This window comes from Dipodomys spectabilis, unplaced genomic scaffold (genome assembly GCF_019054845.1).
Source record: "Dipodomys spectabilis isolate Male_0828 unplaced genomic scaffold, ASM1905484v1 ptg000365l, whole genome shotgun sequence".
NCBI classification, from domain to species: domain Eukaryota; kingdom Metazoa; phylum Chordata; class Mammalia; order Rodentia; family Heteromyidae; genus Dipodomys; species Dipodomys spectabilis.
The window spans coordinates 12,766,912-12,789,450 of NW_024871042.1; the positions used below are offsets into that span (position 1 = coordinate 12,766,912).

A 22,539-nucleotide genomic window follows, 5' to 3' on the forward strand; every position below is an offset into this window, starting at 1 on the left:
GTCAGCTGGTGATGATGGAAGACTGATGCATTGGGAAATCTGAAGTTTAAACAAAGGAGTAATAAGATTTGATTTTTCTTATGCTCTCACATACATCTACAATGCTGTGTAGATAGAAGGTGGCAGGATTGGGCAGAGAGTCTGTACAGGCCAGAGGTAATAGATCTTACAGGTTTATGGGCAGGACCCACTGTGCCCCACATTTGAGGGAGGAGGTATTTTGATTGCTGGTTTTGTTAAGCTACTGGGCAGGTGGTGGTCTCTTCAGAGGTAAGTGAGGTTGGAGGAAAGCAGTGGAGTTCCATTTTAAATATGTCAAGTAGGTAATTAATTGTTCCACTCTGGGACATAGAAGAGGTCTGGCCTTGAGATGTAAAACTGGAAGCCTTCAGTCATCAACAGTGAGTCAAGCTGTGGAACTCAGTGGGTTCACTTGAGGTCATGTGCAAAGTGGGCCTAAACCAGGCTCAGGTAGGTTCCAAAATGAAAAGGTTAGACAGAGGGGATTTTTGAAAGGTAAAAAGGTAGACAGGTTTTAGCACTGATGCTTCCCCTAGAAGAGGAAGATTCCATTTGTCACCCTTTCCTAGTAGTCAGTCTTTTGAAAACACTGTCCCCAGAGTGTTGAAATTAACTTCTGCTTTGTTCCTCTTGTGCTACATACCTATAGTCACATTACAGTAGTTTTGAAGTGGTGACTTCTATAGCCTGAACTCTTAGAGTTGCCTGTAGGACTGTGTTTAAACTAGTTCGCCTGCTACTTTGGAGACATCGTTGGCTTAGCACCTTTCTGCTCAGTCTCTTGTTCTCAAAACATGTTTCCCTTTGCAGAATTCATGTGATCATGTGGTTGATCATGTGGTGGTGTTTGTGCAACTAGTATACATTTCTGATGTCAATCACCACAGGATTTCCCTTTATCCACGTGGAAACTTTCTTTTCTGTCTTCACAAATGCCTTTACTGTTTTCTCACCACGTACTAAGGCCTTCTAGCTAAAGGGGTATGATAATACTTTTAAAATATTTCAAGGCTACCTCTGAGGAGTTTGTTTTTTCCAGGATAGATAGATGCCCGTGTTGTCTGATATGTGCATGGCTGGCTTCCACCTCTGCCTGGCACAGTGCCTTGACCTGTTCTGCTGCCAGGTCCTGCCTCCTTGCCCACTCTGCTGCAGACCAAGTAAGCCGTGTGGGAGCAAGGCACCCCCAGGAGCCAGCCAGTGTCAGAGCGGCATATCTAATGAGGAAACGTGCACATGAAACTGGCTAAGGGAAGAGGAGCTTCAGCCAAGCAGTCAGCTCTTTTCCTCTAAAATAAGTAAAGGCAACCTCTGAATTAGAATCAGAGACTGTACATTTCAGAGTTTTAGATTTTATACTCCTAATTTCCTCAGCTAAAAATACTTTTTCTTTTCTGCAGCTGAAAATAATGATGGTATCCACATAATTTTGAAGTGACATCTTAGACTGAACTATATTCAGTACCAAATAAAGTCACGCTTATAAGTGTGTGAAGATTGAATCCAAGAAGTCTTGGGATTGGATTTTACCATAAGTGATGTTTCATATTGAAAACACAAGCTATGACCTTCCTAACGAGCTGTATGAGAGGCAGATCTCCTCACCGTCACTGCCATAGCCAAGCAGCCTCATGCAAGTAAGCACGCCGGGCAGCGTGTGTCCAGCGTGCGTCCAGCTCTGGAGGCTGGGGTGCAGGCCAGTAAACACAGTTCCAGAAGCAGCCTTTGCTGGCTTTTTACACTGTATGCAGTTTGGAAATGAATGTAAAAAACTTACTGTGGGCATTTTTACCTTTTTGTGCCAGTTTGGCTTTTATTGCTTGACCCTTGTGCTGCCCTGGGGAGGAGATGGGGAGTGTTTTGGAACCAGAGTGGACTCAGATGCAAGAGGTGCGCTGTGCGGACATGGCAGGTGGTGGTCAGGTAAGAGGCCCCGCACACTCTCTGAAGCAGTCGTGAGGGTGTGTGGTGTGTGATCGTCTATGGAATCCTGACAGACTAAGGCAGATCCAAGCCAGGAAGATGGGCTTGAAGCAAACTGCATTATCAGGAGTACCTTGGTGAGAGGATCAGTGTAAATCCTAATAGGTACAAAGACTTTGGTGTTTTTGCTTTGTCACAGATTTATTGAATTTTTTTGCTTCTGCTTCTTCCATTTTTAGCATTTTAGTTCCTGCTTTTCATGTTTTGACTCCACCTTTTCCTTTAAATTTATGTGATTTTTTTTTTTCTTCTCCCATTTTCCTCCTTTTCTCCACCTTCCTTCACCCTCATCCCTTTTTCTTAAAACAGTTTTTGCAGACAGGGGCTCACTGTGTTGCCCAGGTTGGCCTCAAATTCTTGGGCTTAAGCGATCATCCTGTCTGAGCCTCCTTAGTAGTAGCTGGGATTACAGGTGCACAACTCAACACCCAGCTCTTACTAAAATCTGTTTCAAAGCCCTACCAAAACATTAGAAATAGGTGATTAACTAGAGGGAGCAGTTATTGTTGGTAGCTTCTGATGTGGTGTTATGAATGAGATGAAATTACTCATGGAAACACTAGATGACATATAAAACACTAAAATGTACGTACATGTTCCTTACATCTCAATACTGAGCTTCAGTGCAATCATGGACATTCTGGTAATTGTTTAGGGGCTTTTAAAAACATACATCATGGCTGTTTTAATTTTTAAATAAAAAGTGTGCCTCTCATCAAACGAAATATTGTGTGCTAATAACATACCATTTCCGAAGGGAATCCAATCCTCCCTTTACCCAGAACCTTTGCAGAATTCATCACCAAACATTTCTTGGCTTGTAGTGTATCAGACTGAATATTTGTTTTTAAAACAACTTCTGTTTTAGCGATAGCATCTCTATCCATGTATTCAGTTTTTTGACTTTGAATGTGCTATTTGAGTCTTATCCTTGTTCCAGTGGAAATAGGAATTATTGTAAGTTTGAAATCTTAAATGTCCCAGAAGACAAAACTACTTCAATGAGTGCAAACTTTTGACATTTGTTTTTATTCAGAAAAGGGGTTATTTGCTAGAAAGCAGCACTATCTGAACATTTTCATCCTTTGTCCTTTGCCCTTTGCTTTCATATGACTGGCCACATTTTCTGTACTAGTCACTTGGAAAGAAGTGAACTTTTCTCCTGTTTTAACGAGTTTTGCTTGTCTATTTAGCATTCCTTTTCAGGTCTCATTTATGGAACAATAAATGTCATTTAATGCTGTGTGCTATTTTGAATTCCTTATCAGGTTTTAGAAGTGGGGTAAAAATATTTAGAAGCTCAAACTTGAAATTACACTGAGCAGCAGTGAAACAGGTTAAATTGTGGCACCAGCAAATTTGCTACTTTGTTTTTAATAGTAGGATGTACACTTTCCATATAATAAATGTTTTACCATTGTTTTCCAAATGTGTCTCATTGGACATCTTTACTGTGTCACTTGAAGTCACAGCTCTCACATCACCCAGTTCACCTGCTGTGGGAGGTCAGCCTACCATGGGTCTTTGTTCTCGTTTGCAGCTCATTTTCTCAAAGCTGATAAAGGACTGTTATCCCAGTACTGATCCATGCTTACTTGGATATTTTTTTTTTTGTCCTGGGGTTTTTGTAATTGCTAGGCAAGTGCTCTTATCACTAGAGCTATACTATATGTATATCCCCCGTTCCCAGCAGCTTGATGGTCTTATGAGAAGTTCTCTTGTCTGTGAATGAGTTGTGGTCTACACAGCATCCAGTCTAGTTCTGTGAGCAGTTGTCTCCTAGCTCAGAAGACAAATGTATAAGGCACTGGTTATTTCAGGTTTATTTTAGATGTTTTGTTTTTTGGCCAGTCCTAGGGCTTGAACTCAGGGCCTGGGCACTGTTCCTGAGATTCTTTTTGGGGGGGGGGGAGCAGGGGGGGTGTCCAGTCGTGGGGCCTGAACTCTGGGCCTACGTGTTGTCCCTCAGCTCTTCAGCTCAAGACTAGCGCTCTACCACTTGAGCCACAGCGCCACTTCCGGCTTTTTTTCTTTTTGCTTATGTGGTGCTGAGGAATGGAACCCAGGGCCTCAGGCATGCAAGGCAAGCACTCTACCACTGAGCCACCTTCCCAGCCCCCTGTTCCTGAGATTCTTTTGCTCAAGGCTAGTGCTTTACCACTTGAGCCACAGCACCACTTCTGGATTTTCCTGTTTATGTGGTGCTGAAGAATCAAACCCAGGGCCTCATGCATGCTAGGCAAGCACTCTACAACTAAGCCACATTCCCAGCCCTCATTTCACTTTTAAATAGAAACTAAATCACTCAAACAAGCCTTGTAATATGCTCATTTATTTATGTGGCTTCCAGCATCAGTCATACATCCTGCAGGGTATGTATTTAAATAACTGCTATGGCATTCATACAACTTAAATCAGGGAATACTGGAACATATCAAAAGGCAATAAAAGTCATCAGCTTTTTAATACTCTGGTGATCCTGCTGAGTCAGCGTGGCAGGCATGTATGGGTCTGCCTTTTCCACCTACAATGTAGCTGTGGCAGTGTGTCTTTAAACACACTTCTTAATTGCTCAGTCATAGAAGACCTCTCATTTTTCCTGTTGTACTTCTCACAAGTTCTCAGCCCTTCAGGTTGGGGACTGGTTGCTAGGAAGGGTCAGCTACCATTAATACCTAAACAATGAAGGTGGTGGTGAGTTCTAATCTTAATAAAGGTCACAAATGTGGACAACACAGAGCAAGAATTCATCAAAATAAGGTAACTAGGTCTGAATTTGGAAATCATTTTGCTTAGCTTTCTGAATGGAAGAAAGATTACAGTAACACCTTTTGATGTAATTCTGTTAGGCATTTCAATGGTTTATTCATTTTGAGTCTAAAAGACACCAACACTACTTGTCTGAGTTTTAAGTATATAAAGTTTTTTAATTATTCTTGTGTAGCCTGATATCTAAAATCACATCCATTCTACATGCATCCATCCATCATTTTTTAATTGATTGTAATTTAAGCTTTTATCCCATATTTAAGATCTCCTAAATTTTTTGAGAAGTGTGGGCATAATTGGCTTCCCCCCCCTTAACAAAAAACAAAAATGCATTATATGCTATATAGCATATGAGTGTTTTATCTTCCCAATTATGTAACACAAACCTAACTGCTTTTGTTCAGTTTTTGGTCCCTGGAGGTGGATGTAACAGTTGATACAAACAGAAAGGTGAAGACCTTGCCTCACCCAGTTTAGTCATTTCTTTGGTGTTTTACATAAATCTGTTAACATGCCTTCCACATAGGTTTCTACATATAAAACTATCAGGCATCATGAATTTGCAGTAGTCACTTTGATAAAGTTGCTCTTTAATCTACAAAGTGGAAAAGTCCTGCTAATCAAAATGAAAGTAGGCCACTGGCTTAAGGATCAGGTAGAAAATCACCAGGTGGTTTTGCTGTTCAATTTGTGCTAACACTGACAATCTGTGTAAGGGATTACACCAAGGCTAGGTACCCACCTCTGAAGGGATCCTGGTTTCCTGTGTGGTCTTGGCTACACTAGACCACTCTTGCCATGTGCTGACACAAGGCTTGGCTTTGATTGCATTACAGCAAAGTACAGGTGAAAGCTATCGCCAGCATTCCTGCAATCCACACCAAAGTTCTTTACCTGTAAGTGCTTTCCCAATGGAGAATCAACAGGTTTGGGTGATGGTAGAAGAGTTTGGAAGTCTCTAGTCTTCTGGAGGAAGACCCTTCATCACTCCTTGGGCCCAGGCAGCCGCTGCTCTCACAGGATGATACAGCATCTGCAGAGTCGCTGTCCACCTCCTGCTACAGCTGGTGGGGGGGTGACGGGAGCAAAGTAGGCATGGACTTTGACATGAGGGAGCTGAGCCTGGAAGAAAAAAGGGAAATTTACCCTAGGATTGTGACAGTGATCCTAGAAAATCAGGTCCATTTAGAATCTATCCTACCTTAATACTAGGCATAGTTCAAATACAATTACCGCTTAAGGTATCTGCCATCAACTAGAACTGTTCCTGTCACCCCATATTCCCATGCAAAAAGGAAGATCCAGAACCTTCTAAAGGTAAATGGAAAGTATATTTCTGCTGAGTTACAGTAACCAGCCCTGTTTGTGAGCTGAACTGAAGAACCTTGGATAGTGTCGCTGGGTGTAAATGAAAACTTTGCCCCAACTTACAAAATCAAGATGATGATGTGAGTGGTTTCTACGGGGAAAGAATACAATTCTGTTCTCAATGGAAATACACGATGGCAAGTTTTAAAAGGATGCTAGACTACATGGAACCTCTATCTCAGATCCAGTTGAACTTTCCAAAGTTCAACTTTGGAACTGTGAAAACGTTTAAGAGGACATAACTGTAAACAGGACCAGTCAGCATACCCATTGGCTTAGAATAGAATGGAGAAATGATGTTGGGTCATAGGGGCAGAAATTGTGCTAGGTGGGCCTTTCTCCTGCACCTACCCGCATCCGTTTGATGCCTGCTCGAGTGACCTGCTGGCAGTCGTATAGCTCAAGGCGTTCCAGCCCTCGGCAGCTCTCAAGATGCTCCAGGGCTGCGTCTGTGATGAGGAGGCAGTTGTCCAGCTCCAGCACCCGCAGTCGCTCGTGGCCACAGGTGCTATTGCTCAGGTGCAGGATCCCATCATCCGTGATGAGCTCACAGTGAGACAAGCTCTGGGATGAGGAGAAGGCAGATGTTCACAGATGTTCACCTGGTACGTGTATGGCAGCTGATCATGAAGTGTCCCAAGGTAACTGTCTCCTAAAAGCATATGCTGGAAGTTTAGGCCTTAGTGCAACAGTGGAGGAAAGGGAAGCCCTAATGGAAGGTACATCTGCCTAAGTGGATTCTGCAGACTACAGAGAGCTCAAGGCTATCGACCCACTTTGCCCTTCTGCCATGGGATGGCACAACTAAAGCAAATCCTCACCAGATTTCTAGCCCATAAACCTCAGGACCTGTTAGTTTCCAATAATAAGCAAGCAATTTGTTCTAAGTATCCAGCCTATGATATGGACTAAGACACTACTCAATCAGGCAGGGAGGCTCCTGCAAAGGCCTGGTGTCCTCTGGTCATGGGCTTGCTGAGACTAGGCAGGGGCTTTCCTCAGCTTTCTGACCATAAAGATGAGCAATTATCAGGAAATTCAGTCTACGCCTTGAGAGCAGTTGTTGCCTAATTCTCCACTGGAATAGAGGCCAGGACAGTGACAGCAGTGACGCTAGTGTCGCCATTCATTTTTTTAAAAATGGTGCGCAGTAAGGTTCTTATCAATCTTTTTTTTTTTTTTTTTTTTTTTTTTGTCGGTCGTGGGACTTGAACTCTGGGCCTGGGTGCTGTCCCTCAGCTCTTCAGCTCAAGGCGAGCGCTCTACCACTTGAGCCACAGTGCCACTTCCGGTTTTCTGGTGGTTTATTGGAGATAGGAGTCTCACGGTCTCTCCTGCCCGGGCTGGCTTTGAACCGTGATCCTCAGATCTCAGCCTCCTGAGTAGCTAGGATTACAGGCGTGAGCCACCAGCGCCCGGCCTTATCCATCATTTTTTCAAGAGTCCCACGCATGGGCATGTCATGTGTGCATATGGGTGGTGGTAAAATTATACTTTTCTGCACTGATGAAGCCAAAAATTGAAATCATGCTAATTAGACTGAAGCCAAGACAAATACATGATTTGACCTGAGAAAGACACGTGCACACATAGCTCCCCAGATCTGATGTCTGAAGGATTAGGAGCAAAGTTGGAAAAAGACTGGGAAGATCAAGGTTCAAGGCCAGCCTAGACAAAATCAGATTCCATCTCTACAACCTAGGAGTGGTGGCTCGTGCTATTTTGGAGTCAGGCAGCAGAATGACAGCCTGAGACCCAGCACCTCCTCTCCCCAAAGAAGTAAGACCAAGGCTGGGGTTGTGGCTCAAGGATTAACCTGGCTTAACAGCAGTGAGGCCTTGGATTCAAACCCCAGTAGTGTGGTCACATGAGTGGATTCAGATCCCACAGTTACATTTATTTTCCAGTAGAGCATCAGTGCATACCCACCAGCACAGCTGAGATCTGTGTGTACGGAAACAGTCTTCACACAGTGCAGGCTGACTGAACCACAGGCATTCAACACCATGCCTAGTTCCAATGCAGCCTTTCATTCGCTTGTACGTTTATAAAGGCTATCAATCAGTAGTTTTGATATTTGGTAATTTGTTGAGTTGGGCAGAGGTTCTCAGGGCCTCATGCTTGCTAGGCGGAAACTTTACCACTTGTACCACACCCTGAACACTTTTTAGCTTTTCAGGGAAGATGCTACATTTTTGTTGCTCAGGACAGCCTAGACCACAGTCTTCCTGCTTAGGCCTGGCAAGTAGTTGACAGGTGTATACTACCACGCCTAACGTTTTTGCTGAGATGGGATCTTATGAACTCTTATGCCCAGGGAACTGCAGTCCCACTGAGGAAAGCAGCCTTGAAGAACAGGAGAGGACTGCCATGATCCAAGGATCAGTGTGTAACCACTAAAATCAGTGGACAGGGATGAGACTAAAAAAGTCAATAGAATATTTAAAAAACAAAAAAAAAAAAGTTCAGCTAATCTAAAAGACCAGGAAGGAAGAACAGAGAAAAACTGTAAGGTGATGAACACTAATCCCACTATCAATGTTACATTCAACATGAAATTGCCAAGATATAATTGAAAAGGTTACTAGCCCAGCATGGTATGCACGACTGTAATCCCAGCATACTCAGAAGACCAAAAGGTTTTTTAAAAAGCCCAAAGCTAGGAGTGCAACGCAGCTTACTGGGTAACAGAGCACTTGCCGAGGATGCACAAGACCCTGGTTCAAGCACCGTTAAGTAGAGCAAAACATACACGACACGATATAAAAACACAACTTGAAAAAAATATGCCAGCCGGGCGCCTGTGGCTCACATTTGTAATCCTAACTACTCAGGAGGCTGAGATCTGAGGATCATAGTTCAAAGCTAGCCCAGGCAGAAAAGTCCTTGTGAGACTCTCATCGCCACTTAACCACTCAAAAACGGGAAACTGTGTTGCAGTTCAAGTGGTAGAGCTCTAGCTCAAGGACAGAGCCCACTGGGTCTGCATTCAAGCCCAACAACCAAAAAAAAAAAAAAGCCATCCAAAGAGCATAAAAAGGTAGATCTAGTATCAAAGGGTTCAAGATTGAGAGCGACACAGGCCAGTGTATATAAGGAGCAAACACCAGAACGACTCAGTGGCAGATTATGCATCCAGTCCAACAAGGAAACAGCCATGGGCCTCTTCCACTGCTGCAGCTGGGCTGGCGTGGCTGGTAGAGTGCATATGGGCTCCCTGTGTGGGGCAGAGAGTTTTTTTTCCCAGTATTGGGGCTTGAACTATGGGTCCTGTGCTCTTGTCTTTTTAGTAACTTAAGAGTGTCAGGATTGGGGCTGGGAAGGTGGCTCAGTGGTAGAGCGCTTGCCTTGCATGCCTGAGGCCCTGGATTCCATTCCTCAGCACCACATAAGAAAAAAGCTGGCATGCAAGGCAAGCACTCTACCACTGAGCCAACTTCCCAGCCCCTACTTCCAGCTTTTTGGTGATTAATTAAAGTCTCATGGACTTTCCTGCCTGGGTTGCCTTTGACCAGAAATCCTCTAATCTCAGCCTCCTGAGTAGCTAGGATTACAGGCATGAGCCATCAGTGCCCAGCTCCTGAGCATCTTTCTGCTCAAAGTTAGTACTCTACCACTTGAGTCACAGCTCCACTCTTGGCCTTTTGGTGGTCAATTGGAAATAAGTCTCCTGGCCTTTGCCATCCTGAGCTGCTTTTGAACTGCAGTCCTCAGATCTCAGCCCACTGAGTAGCTAGACTATAGATGTGAGCCACTAGCACCTGGCTCTCTTTTATTATAAAAACTAAAATACTGCTTGGGTAGCTTCTTGGAGCAGTGAGTTGCACAGCAAATGATTTTAGTAGCTGTGTTATCAAAAAGGAAATCAGCCCCTCTATAGTTAACAGAACCTGTCATTACATATTCTACAAGCTAAAAATCTCAAATCCCATGACTCCACATCTTCCAGTTCCGCTCTTTGGCATTCTTCTAAATCTGGGACTCTCCTTGTTGCAAATATGTATTTCACTTCCGAAACAAGCAACAGTCCTGTGGATTTCGCATTTGTGTGGGAATCCCAGAGATTCCTGGGTCAGTGTGCACACAATGGCCTGCTTAGGAAAAGCAGAACCTGGGGAAATGGAAGCCTTTAGACCTGGGCTTCAATAGTCACCTAGCTTCAGGCTGGCGGTCATCCTTTTCCCTTCACTTCTTCCTGCTTGCAGATCTTTAGTAAAAGATGAAGGCATATTTTAACATTCAAGCCAGTTTCCACCAATAGCACTGCCTCTTCTTCTCCCCAGACGGCTGGAGTCTGCCCTGGGCCCTGCCATCGGGCCTGTCACCCTCAGCTCTCTCTGCACTGTTCCTTTGGGATCACCTGCTGAGCACGAGGTTTGCAGAGAAAAGGATGAGTTCTAAGGCACACTCAGAGGCCAAAGGCCACGCTGGCTGCCACCCTCTATTCGTGAAAATGAGCTGGCTGCAGGTGGGCACTGTGAGACCCACGGCACTGCAAACACATTCTCAACAAAACCCACACTTCCTGCATCAGGGCAGGGGATGTTCCACGCAGGTGTCTTCAACAAGGATGCTGGGAGTTTGAGCCAAACGAAGGGGCCTCCCCTGGTCAATTACCTTCTTATTCTCAAGTGCCTGAGCAAGTGCCTGTCACACGCTGACCTCACTGAGTACTGGGAGTTAGCTAGACAGAGGCAATGCAGTTCACAGCATTTCTCTCTGAGAATCACAAAGCGAAGACTTCCTCTGGAATGTCATCTCACTTTTCTGCTAATTGTTCTTTGTGGGGATTTTTTTTGGGGGGAGGGGATTGGTCATGGGGCTTGAACTCAGAGCCTGAGGGTTGGTTCCTGAGCAGTTTTGTCTCAAGGTTCTACCACCTGGAGCTACAGCTCCACTTTCGGTTTTTGAGTGGTTAATTGGAGAGGAGTCTCACAGGGACTTTTCTGCCCAGTCTGGCTTCAAACAGTCCTCAGATCTCAGCCTCCTGAGTAGATAGGATCACAGGCATGAGCCATTGGCGTCTACCTCTTTGTGGGTTTTCTTTAGAGTTTGTATCTTAGATTTCTACATTTTTTTTGCTTGTTTTGCTTTTTGGTGGTGGCAGGAGTAGAATGCAGGCCCTGCATTTGCTAGGCAGGCACTCTATCAGCCATGCCACTACCCTTTTTACCTTGCTTTTCAAATAAAGAGTCCTGCCTGTAGGCCCAAGCCAACCTGGACTAGGTTCCACTTATTTACATTTCCCACACAGACAGGATGACAGGTGAATGCACTATAGATGGGCCTTATGTTTATATCTGGAAATCTTCCTGATTTCTGACTTCTGGTAGCAAGGATAACAGGCATGTGCCACCAGCACTCAGCTTACTGCTTTAAGACAATGACTGAAACTCTCTATCCTGCCTCTCCACCCAGGTGCTAGGATCACAGGTGTGTACTACCACACCTAGGGGATTTATAGTTTCTATTATAACCTCTTTTACTCTTAAGTCCTGTTTCTCAAAGTAGTTTATATAAAAATAGGGGACAAAAGGGGAAGGATTTTCAGTCCCCAGGGTCTGTCTGCACACTCTGACAGAAGAAGGTGGGCCCTAGCTCATGAGGAAGAAGGAAGGAAGGAAGTAGTTGAGAAGCCTGCTGTGAGGAGATCTTGTGGAGGTGCTGAGCCCAGACTGCCTCTGGATAGAATAGAGAAAGGCCATGGCAGAGAAGTGGTAGGAGGTTAGAGCTGGAAGTAAAGCACAGGACTCCAAAACCTCCATCTCTGAGAGACTAAAGGTGAGTTTCAGTTCAACCAATCCCGAAACCAGATCCAAACCAACTGGGACAAAAATATCATTAGAACTACACAATTCTGTGCAATACATAGAGGGAAACAATTTACTCAGCGACCCTGGATGAAGTATGCATTCTGACCCAAAACTGAAATGGTCTCAGATCTATGCAGAGCCTAGCCGCAGTGAGCCTGATGGAAAAGAGGGGGCCCAGAAAGGAGGAAAAGTGCTGGGGAAACAGCTGACTTCCCATCTCAACAAACAGAAGCCGGGCGTGACCAGACCCTTCTATAATCCAAGCTATGCTAGAGGCACAGGCAGAAGAATCATGGCCCAAAGTCAATCCTGGACAAAAATGAGACCCTGAAAACAAAAAGAAGAAAGGAAGGCATAGTTCAAGTAGTAAAGAACAAGGCCCTGAGTTCAAATCCCAGTACTATTCAAAAAAAAGACTAAGTGAGGCATTAATATTACAGAACCCTAGTCTCTGAGAACAAGTTTCAATGACAACAGAGGAGAAAGCTGGCTTAAGCTACTGTGGAGCTGAATCATACAGCTAGAAGACAGGCCAGAAAAAAAAAATCTGGACTCTGAGCAGCTAACTACTTTGAGCCTGAATTTCTTCACTCATGAGGCTGCAAACAGTGCCCATGTCACAGGGCTGTGGCAGGCTGGCATGGAATTGCTTCCCACACGTAGGCTGCTCCCGTGGAAGGCGCATGAGTGCCGGCGGTGCTGCAGCAACTGTCCAGGTACATTCCTCCTTGCCCTCCAAACACCTGAGCACAAGACGTGCTCACGGGCCAGTCTTCGGTCTTGGATTCTAACACGCAAACTCCCTAACTGCCTGACGAGAGGAATATGAACTTGCCGGAAGGGATCGGTGCACAGTCCCTATTAGGCTCATCTCATACAATGAGAAGAGGAACATTCGGATACCCTCCTCCCCCCACAGCCCACCAAGGTTTTGAAAGTAGCAGAGCTGGCAGTTTTAATAAGCTAGACAGGGTGGACATGAGGCGTGTCCCAAGGAGCTCAGACTTACCAAGGCTTGCAGCTTGGGACAGTGAATGGAAAGCTGAATGAGCGTGCTGTCCGTTATCTGGGGAGAAAGACTACATCAGTGTGGCGTCTTTCAGAACTGAACCCCTAACCCTGCTTTATCCTCCGTACCAGGAGATGGGGGTCAGGGAACATAAAGAGGAAATAATGTCGCAGACATCCAGCTGGGAGTGCTCTCTGCACCCACCATCTCACCTCCCGCTCCTCAGGACGCAGGACTATTCTCTGGTCTTACCTCTGGGCCCAAGGGGCCCTAGAGGCAGGACACGAAGAGCAAGTGGATGGAGGATTCCCCAGGACTCGCCTCTTGAGTCCCACCAGCTCTGGTCATACAAACATTTTTCTCAAGTTCTGTGAGGAATTGGAATAGCCCAGTGTTTGCACACCCCACTGCCCTGGCCCCACCCCCACTACACTGGGCATGAAGGCAGGGTGGCAGGCGGCCACTCCGGCTGGGCTGCTGGAGTCCACTCACCAGGATGCATTCTTCAAGGTCCATCTTCTCTAGCTCGTGGCAGTTCTGAAAGAGTGTGAGACACTGCTGTCTTTGGGACCCTCAGGGCCTGCACGCCTTGTCGCTCAGGGCGCTGAGTTTCCCTGCCTTCCCTAGCCATAGAAGCTATTCCAGGCTGGGGCAGCGGGCAGAGCCTCGCAGCAGCTGCAGGGAGGCTGAGGCGCCATCCACAGAGGAAAATGCCTGGCAGGCTGTGCTCCAACTGGATTCCTCCTGACCAAATGACAGTCAGGTCTCTACAAGAGCTCCCTACACTTCTAGCTAAATGGAAAAAATACCAAACACTCTCACTGTTCTACTCTGCTTTTGTGCTTGTCTTTCTTGAAGCCAGTTTTTTTGTACCCCCCCAAAACCATGCCAAGTGACCTTAAGTTAGGGAGGTGACTTACAGTTTGCTTTTTTAAAAAAATCTATGCCTTACCCGAGCTAAAAGTGTAAAGCCTGCGTCAGTCAAATGGGAGCATCGGGCGGCCTCCAAAATTCTGGGGAGGGGCATGCAGGGAGAAAAAAGTACCACGTGGTTAACACAGACACACACACTGCACACTGCAGAATCATGAGTTCACACGGCTCTGGAACTCATAACAATAGCCCCAAGAGGGGCAGATGCTCACATTGACCTACAGAACAGATAGGGTCCTGAGACTTAGGGGGACTGTGACCAATGTCCTGAGGTCTCCCAAATGTCAACAGTAAACCTGGGATCCTCTGCAGGTACTATTTCTGTTTATTTACTAAGTAGCGCCATGTTAGGGAAGCCCTTACCACTGAGCTCCACCCCCAGCCCTGGATCCACAGTATGTCGAGAGCTCCAGTTACCCGAATTCCTATTTAAGACAATGAAAAATGAGTCCATTCTCAATTGCCTATACTTAGTAGGGATAAATACATGAATGACACTTCTAAATGAAACTGGCCCTCACAGAAGGAACTCTAACCTGTTCGCTAGTGAGCTGGAGCTTTATTTTGTTGGCAGTACTAGAGTTTGGACTCAAGGCGTTGTACCTACTTGTGTGGCTTTCTTGCTTGGCTAGCACTCTACTTCTTGAACCACAACTCTAATCTGTTTTTGCTGGTTAACTGGAGCTGGAACTTGACAGACCTTTCTGACTTCAAATTGCCATCCTTCAGGTCTCAGCCTCCAGAGTATCTAGGATTATGAGTATGAGCCATGAGCACCCAGAGAGTTGGGGTGTTTTTGGTTTTGGGTCGGGAGAGGTTTCTGGGATTAAATTGAGGGCCTCATGGGTGCAAAATGCACACTTTTCAAACACTGAGCAACTCCCAGCCTGATTAAGTTTTTTTTTTGTTTTTGTTTTGTTTTGTTGTCAATGTGGGGCCTGAACTCTGAGCCTGGGTGAGGTCCCTCAGTTCTTCAGCTCAAGACAAGTGCTCTATCACTTGAGCCACAGCACCACTTCCAGTTTTCTGGTGGTTAATTGAAGATAGAGTCTCACAGATGTTCCTGCCTGGACTGGCTTTGAACCTCGATCCTCAGATCTCAACCTTCTAAGTAGCTAGGATTACAGGTGTGAGCCACCAGCACCTGGCTTCTGATAAGTTTTAATCACCCAGAAAATTCTACTAAGCAGAAATGTCAAAATTATCTAGACCTTCTCTAACTCAACAGTAAGAAAATGGGCAAGAACAGAATACATGATTCTCAAAAGCTAAGTGACATGCCAGGCATGGTGGCTCATGCCTGTAATCCTAGCTACTTGGGAGACTGAGATTGAGGCCAATCCTGGCAAAAAAGTTCACCAGACCCGATCTCAATCAATAATATTGGCCAGAGTGGTCAGGAACATAGCTCAATGTTGGAGCACTTGTAAGTCCAAAATTTGGAGAGGGGAAAGGAGAGAGAAGGGAGAAAGGAGAGGAGAGCAAGAAGAAAGAGGGAAGCGAGAAGAGAAAGGAATAAAGGGAGGGATGGAGGGAGGGTAAGGAAGTGAAAAGCCGGGCATGGTGGTGCACACCTGTCATCCCAACAAGAGAGGCATGGGAAGGAGGACAGCAGTCCAGGCCGGCCTTGGCAAAAAGCAGGATTCTCTTGGAAAACCACCAAAAGCAAAGGGGTCTGAGGTATGGCTCAAGCAGTGGCATAGGCTAGCAAGCACAAAGCCTTGAGTTCACACCCCAGTACTGCCAAAAGAAAAAGAAGTGATAGAAGCATGAAAATGCATCTGTCTCATTGGTGTATAATTTTTTAAACAAGTTTTTTTTTTCTGTCTCTTGTATAAGGGTTCTAAAACCAACTTCTGGAAGTTCAATTTTTCCCTTATTCATCATGAGGCCCAGAACAAATGGTGTAACTTCCCTCTGAACCTGTTTCTCCTCTACGCTCACAGCAGCACCTGCACAGAGCCATGAAGATTCAAAGGTAGCTCTGCATGCTTTTAATTTCATTACTATCATGAAACTTTTAATATTCACAAGAATCAGAAACCAATGGGTACTTATTAGAGTAAGCTTCTCCCTGTGGAGGACAGCAATAACTGAGGAGTGACTGGTGACTGGGGGTCTCCCTCATTCCGTCCACTGGCAAGCAGGTGCAGAGAGATCCTTGGCCATCTGGACAAGGCCACCAGATGTCTCTGATGTGCACAGTGAGGCAGATCAGAGACAAATGCATGATTCCATCAGGAGATGACACTTGAGATTCATTCTTACTAGACATTGCCGCCTGTCCTGAATGCCCCTGGTTGAAAGGTGTTCCTCACTGTTCACCCTCAAGACCTGACAATGCAAGTACTGCCTCCACACCCCACCTTCCACCTGCTGGCCAGTGTTCCACTTCCTACAAGAAGCTCTCTCAGTCAGCCCAGACAGGCTCTGGGCCCCGGGACAAAAAGCATGGTGGCATACTCACTGCAGTCTTGGGCAGTTCAACCCCAGGGCTGTGAGAGATGCATCGGTGAGGCTGCTGCAGCCCGAGAGGCAGAGGGCCTGCAGCTGGCGGCAGCCCCTGCATATCTGCACCACACCTTCGTCCGTGACGCGCTGGGAAGAGCAGCACAGGAAGGAAAGTGAGGGACACCAGCACGGAAGCAGGAGCAGCAGAAAAACAGGATCCACTGTGGTGCACTGAGCTGGGTGGCTGGCTCCCAGCGCTTTAGCCTAATAACTTCAACAAAACGGGAGAAGCAGAGGGCAGGCAGGTACTTGCATTATCTCTACACTGCTTTCAAATGTTCTAGCACTACCTGTGAAAATTCCACTTCCCCACCTGCAGCCATTAAAAAAAAAAAATCAAGCAAAGCTCATGATATTTCCTAGTTAGTTGACATTAATATTTGACTGTCTTCCACATTTGGCTGTCTTAGACATTCATCATAACATCATAGATGTGTTTATAATACTTTCTCAATGATTCAGAGATTAGGAAAATCTAATGTATCACTGAACTGATAAAATCCTTTAAATTGTAATTTAGCCATGAAGGCTCAAAATGCCATCCTCACTGAAATATACTAATTCATGTAGAAATAAACATGTATATCTGAAGTGCACTATAGCCATCTGCCAGTGCTATCCTACATGCAATTCAAGGGTCCAGGCCCATGAAGTGGAGATTTAACCATATCATTTGTTTTATCTGCCACTATCAGGAGTTCACTCACTGAAAGGCAAATGTAAGAACTTTCCTCAAGATCTGTTCCCTTGAAAACCCAGCAACATGAGCCCTGCTGAGAATGCTACTTTGCCTATATGCTAGTGCCTTTGGTTTTTCAAGTCATTTTCAAAATTTGTTATTTCTTTTTACCCAATGAGAAATTAAAGACATCAACTTATAAGTTAAAAACAGCTCGTGGGCAGGAAGCTGCTACTTACTGAGCAGGACTGCAAGTTCAGGCTCACAAGCTCATGGCAGTAGTTTTGAATGTGCTTCAGAGCTTCATCTTCTAACTGAGTGTACAGAGAAAACAAAAAAGGGATGCGATCCAGGTGAGAGAACAAGCCAGGAACCAAGAAAAGGTGGCAGGCAAGAAGCACACCCCTAGGCCAGCCGGCCGCATGGACCCTCTACCTGCGTGCAGCCCCTTAGGAGCAGGGCTTTCAGGCCGCGGCACCCTCGCACCAATGTCTCGATGCCATCCTTCGTGATCTGATCACACCAAGAGAGGTTCAGGTACTCCAGGTTTCGGCAGCCCTCGCTGAGAGAGCAAGGAACAAAAACAGCTCTGTCCAGCCTCTCCTGCAGACAGCTTATTACCAGCTTTGAATTTAACAAGTAATAAAGGGAGGGAGACAACCCAGGACCTATCCTGGCTGCCTATTTCTTGCTCCAATAGGACCATCAGGAAAGCTTCAGACACACAGAATATTCTATGCGTTGAGTATTTTGCTGGTTGTAGACAACAGGCACTCTTACCTGATGCCCTTTAAGGAGCTGTTTGTAATGGATACGCAGGAGGTCAGATCCAGATGTTTCAGCTTAGAACAGAATCTGCTAAGGCTGTAACATGTGCTGAAACAAAGCAGACACACTAAAGATATTTTCAACCATGTTTCTCTCCTCTTGCTCTCCCCGTGGCCACCAAGTCCCCACAGTGATCCTAATTACTTACCTGTCCGTGATTTTTGTGCACCCATTGAGGTTTAAATGTTCAATGTTTCGGCAGTTCTGGGCAAAGGTCCTAAAAACAAGAAAATGTCTTAAAATAGCCTGCAATCTGCTAGGCAGCCATTAGAGGGCACACGTAACCAGAGTTTCTCAAACTTTACTTGATGTGTTCACAACTCAGTTCTATTGGGTGCACATTCTGATGGTAGATGCAGAGTGGGGCCTGGTGACCTGTAGTTCTTATGAAGCTTTAGAGGGGGTACTGCATCTAATCTGGAAAGTAAAACTGCAGACTCGCTACTAGCCCTCTGTTAGCCACCCCTTGCTCAGTCAGTCATGTGGGATTGGAGGCTTGGCTCCCTGCTCCTTCTTACAGAAAATGGATTTGAAACAAAGCGGGAATTATACCATGTCGTCACTTGGTTACTTTAGGGCATGTCTGGAGAAACCACCACTGGTCACTGAGAAGGCTCAGGAGTTTTAATATCAAGAACTCTGTTTCCTAGTGAGTGATAAGGGGCAAATTTCTTAGTGATCTGTGGATGGTGCCAAGCCAGAAGCAGAAAACTAACTATCCCTGATGATGGTTTACTGTTTAACATGTTCAACAAAACCAGCTCAGGTCACTTGCATCATCTTGAAATGCAGCTTCAACAACATCAGGATTCAGTCCTGATACCAAAACATGCTCCATAAGAAATTCATTAAAAAAAAAAAAACCAAAAAACTTCTCATCTCATCTAACAGGTCATTGAGCGTGAATGATGAGCCATGAACTGGAGAAAGTATTTGTGAAGGACCTGTCTGACAAAGGACTTGTATGAAGAACGTATTAAAAAAAAACAAAAACTCTCAAAAGTCAATGAAAAGAATCTATTTAGAAAATGGGGCTGGGAATGTGGCTTAGTGGTAAGAGTGCTTGCCTAGCATGCATGAAGCCCTGGGTTTGATTCCTCAGTACAGAAAAAGCCAGAAGTGGAACTGTGGCTCAAATGGTAAAGTGCTAGCCTTGAGTGAAAGACTGGCAGAAAGAAAGACTGAAAGACAGTGACACAGAGATGGGAGGGGGGAAGGTAGGGAAGCGTAGGGAAGGGAAGGAAGGAAAAAGAAAATGGGCAAATGGACTGGGCTACTCAGGAGGCTGAGAACTGAGGATTGTGTCTATGACACTCTTATCTCCAATTAACCACAAGAAAACTATAAGTGGAGCTATGGCTCTACCTGGTGGAGTAGTAAAGCATTAGCTTTAAGCAAAATGATCTCAGAGACAGTGCCCAGGCCCTGAGTTCAAGCCCCGTGAAAAAAAAGAAAAGAGAAGAGAAAAAAGAGATGAAAAAGAAGGAAGGTGTTAGGTTTTTAAAAAGAGGTAGTCGAGGCTCGGAACTTCCACTCGTGCGTGAGGCGAGCGGAGCCGGAGACGAGAGCTGAGGCCGAACTTGGGATTTGACAAGATGGCCGGGCTGCCCCGCAGGATCATTAAGGAAACCCAGCGCTTGCTGGCAGAACCAGTTCCTGGCATTAAAGCAGAACCAGATGAGAGCAACGCCCGTTATTTTCATGTGGTTATTGCTGGCCCTCAGGATTCCCCCTTTGAGGGAGGGACTTTTAAACTTGAACTATTCCTTCCAGAAGAATACCCAATGGCAGCACCTAAAGTACGTTTCATGACCAAAATTTATCATCCTAATGTAGACAAGTTGGGAAGAATATGTTTAGATATTTTGAAAGATAAGTGGTCCCCAGCACTGCAGATCCGCACAGTTCTGCTATCGATCCAGGCTTTGTTAAGTGCTCCTAATCCAGATGATCCATTAGCAAATGATGTAGCGGAGCAGTGGAAGACCAACGAAGCCCAAGCCATAGAAACAGCTAGAGCATGGACTAGGCTATATGCCATGAATAATATTTAAGTCGATCCGATCATCAAATGTGCATCACTTCTCCTGTTCTGCCAAGACTTCTTCCTTTTTTGTTTGCATTTAATGGACACAGTCTTAGAACCATTACAGAATAAAAGCCAGACATCTTCAGTACTTTGGTGATTAAATGCACATGCACATTAGCAAATTTATGTCTTGTCCTGATTCACTGTTGTAAAGCATGAGCAGAGGCTAGAAGTATCATCTGGATTGTTGCGAAACGTATAAAAGCAGTGGTTCTCTGCTTTTATTCATTTCCCCCATCATGGTTTAAGTATAAAGCACTGTGAATGAAGGTAGTTGTCAGGGTTAGCTGCAGGGGTTTGGGTGTTTTTCTTTCTTTCTTTCTTTTTTTTTTTTTTTAGGGGGAAAGTAGTTTTAATTTTATGGAATCCTTTCCCCCCTTTATGGGAATCTAATTGTATTGGTTAAAAGCAGCTAACCAGTTCTTTAGAGTACACTCTCTAGCCAAGTCTAACTTTAGACACCATAGATGGACAAGCTCGATTATTTGAACCAACATGGGAATATTAAACAAACATCACAGCCCTCACTAATATCATTGTGACTTTGCTGTCAAGTGTAGATTTTCTCCCTTCAGAAAAAGCTTGTGACCATTTTGTATGGCTTGTCTGGAAACTTCTGTAAATCTTATGTTTTAGTAAAATATTTTTTGTTATTCTACTTTGCCTTTGTACAGTTTATTTTATGGTGTTTATTACATTTTCCCAAAGTGTGACAATCATATTTAAAAATTGAAACTGATGGAACATTCTGGTTTAGTCTTTACCAAGTCTTTACCATCTGACAAATTGAATGATGACAGATGGATTTTGCCAGTCTCTTCACTGATGCAAATTTGTTTTAAGGTATTACTGGAGTATTTATAAACTGGCCCTGAGCATGCATTAAAGCATCAGTATCTGACCTTTTTTTACCTCCAAGAAATTTGAAAGAAGTATGTGTTTGTCTTGTCTGATTAGCTAGGTGATCATTGACATCTTGCCACAATGTTTGACAGGACAGTCCCTGACTGACCTGTATTACTTTCTTGTGCCACATTTTTGCCTCAAATGTGGGTTAGACCTTTTTCTTGGTTCTCATCTGAAAAGTTCATGTGTGCACTATTAGGAAACACCAGTCTGAACATCATTTGGGGTTTGCTAAGGCTTGTGAATCCTGCTGAAGCATTTGTGAGTCTTCCTTGGAGATCTAATGAGCAAATCCCAAGCAACCAGTTTGTACAAATATCATCAGAAGGGTTCTTTCTTGATAACATCACACCTTCAGGTAACAAGTCTTGTTTTCATCCTTGTAGCAATTACTATGGGAGCGCCTTTTATTCTTGATTTGATATTAGTGATTTTTTTTCTTCATTGACAAGAGATTTTTTTCCCCTTACCTATTTCTTCCCACTGTTTTCCATATCTAAGTCCTGATTCTTGTTATTTTCAAGTCATAAATGTAGTCAGCCATGAGTATGTAAAATATGTTAACCTTCAGGTTGGAACCTTTGTCTCTTGCAGTTTAAGGTAATGGATGTTGTAGTAGCCCATCTGAATTTCCCTCTCTTATTCCCATAACTTTTGGAGTTTCTTCAGAATGTGGTGTATTTTATTGTGCTCCTATGTAAGATGAATAATTATCTATTAAAATTACATTTTCAACATAAAAAAAAAAAAAAAAAAAAAAAAAAAAAGAGGTAGTCGAGTAAGAACTGCACCACGCATGTAGTATTCAGGAAGGAAGGAAGGAAGGAAGGGAGAGAGGGAGAGAAAGAAGAAAAAGAAAGAAAGGAAAGAAAGAGAGAGAGAGGGAGAGAGGGGGGAGAAGAAGGGAGGAGAGGAGAAGGGTGGAGAAGGAAGGGAGGGGAGGGGAGGGGAGAGGAGGGGAAGAGAGGAGAGAAAAGGAGGCAAATGATCTGAAGACTTTATAGAAAAATTCTCAACAGATTAATCACTAGAGAGCTGCAAATTAAAGCCACAGTATGTTCCATTGCACACAATCAGAATTAGTTGAACTTTAAAGGACTGAACATTCGAGAGACGGTCAGAATGAGCCAGAATCAAAAGTATCACATAATACTGGTAGAAATTTAAAATGTATGGTCTCTTCAGAAAACAGTTACTTTAAAAAGAAAAGCATGGCAGCATACATCTGTAATTCCAGGACTTGGAGGCTGAGGCAGGAGGATCATACCTTTAAGGCCAGCTTGAGATACAAAGAACCTGTCTCAAAGGGGGAGAAAAGCCTACTCATAAGGCTGAGAACTAAAAATCAAGGTTTAAAGCCAGCCTGGATCAAGAAATCCATGAGACTCTTACTTCCAATTAACTACCAAAAAGCCAGAAATGAAGTTATTGCTCAAGTAGTAGAGTGGCACCAACCTTGAGCAAAAAAGCTAAGGGACAGTGCCCAGACTCTGAGTTCAAGTCCTAATACTAGCACAAAACTAAACATTAAACCTATACCTTCCAAATGGTCTAGACATTACACTGCTTGGGATTCATGAGAAGAAATGAAAAATGATTCACACACAGGCTAGTACCCATTCATAGGCAC

The 22,539-nt window shown here is 44.5% G+C and overlaps 3 protein-coding genes across 7 annotated transcripts in view; 2 read left to right on the forward strand and 1 right to left on the reverse strand.

The window, feature by feature from the left end:
- Nucleotides 1-3,423, forward strand: part of Ubp1 (upstream binding protein 1) — a 57,932-nt gene extending 54,509 nt beyond the window's left edge. For all 3 annotated transcript variants that reach the window (XM_042666458.1, XM_042666456.1, XM_042666457.1), the window contains one exon: nucleotides 1,422-3,423. In XM_042666458.1, coding sequence (XP_042522392.1) covers nucleotides 1,422-1,459 — 38 coding nt within the window. In that variant the 3' untranslated portion in view covers nucleotides 1,460-3,423. The remainder of the gene's footprint in view (nucleotides 1-1,421) is intronic.
- Nucleotides 3,424-4,318: 895 nt separating this feature from the next.
- Fbxl2 (F-box and leucine rich repeat protein 2) overlaps nucleotides 4,319-22,539 on the reverse strand; it is a 78,931-nt gene continuing 60,710 nt past the window's right edge. Inside the window, exons 6-16 of one of the 3 annotated variants that reach the window (XR_006145237.1) lie at nucleotides 18,063-18,131; nucleotides 17,867-17,962; nucleotides 17,522-17,648; nucleotides 17,326-17,400; nucleotides 16,364-16,494; nucleotides 13,916-13,976; nucleotides 13,456-13,500; nucleotides 12,964-13,020; nucleotides 6,493-6,705; nucleotides 5,668-5,895; nucleotides 4,319-4,679 (exon numbers count right to left, since the gene is read on the reverse strand). Coding sequence is in view for 2 of the 3 variants with exons in the window: in XM_042666432.1 (XP_042522366.1) it covers nucleotides 5,788-5,895; nucleotides 6,493-6,705; nucleotides 12,964-13,020; nucleotides 13,456-13,500; nucleotides 13,916-13,976; nucleotides 16,364-16,494; nucleotides 17,326-17,400; nucleotides 17,522-17,648; nucleotides 17,867-17,962; nucleotides 18,063-18,131 (982 nt within the window). In the remaining variant the exon portion in view is untranslated. Of the gene's footprint in view, nucleotides 5,896-6,492; nucleotides 6,706-12,963; nucleotides 13,021-13,455; nucleotides 13,501-13,915; nucleotides 13,977-16,363; nucleotides 16,495-17,325; nucleotides 17,401-17,521; nucleotides 17,649-17,866; nucleotides 17,982-18,062; nucleotides 18,132-22,539 lie in introns of all 3 variants that reach the window. The other 2 variants (XM_042666432.1, XM_042666433.1) reach the window with 2 other exon arrangements.
- Nucleotides 19,440-20,993, forward strand: LOC122096045 (ubiquitin-conjugating enzyme E2 N). Its single transcript, XM_042666434.1, has one exon. It carries the CDS (start codon nucleotides 19,510-19,512, stop codon nucleotides 19,966-19,968), a length of 459 nt encoding a protein of 152 aa, XP_042522368.1. The 5' UTR covers nucleotides 19,440-19,509; the 3' UTR covers nucleotides 19,969-20,993.

Coding starts and splice junctions, on each gene's coding strand:
- LOC122096045 (XM_042666434.1), top strand. CDS start 19,510: ATGGCCGGGCTGCCCCGCAGGATCATTAAGGAAACCCAGCGCTTGCTG.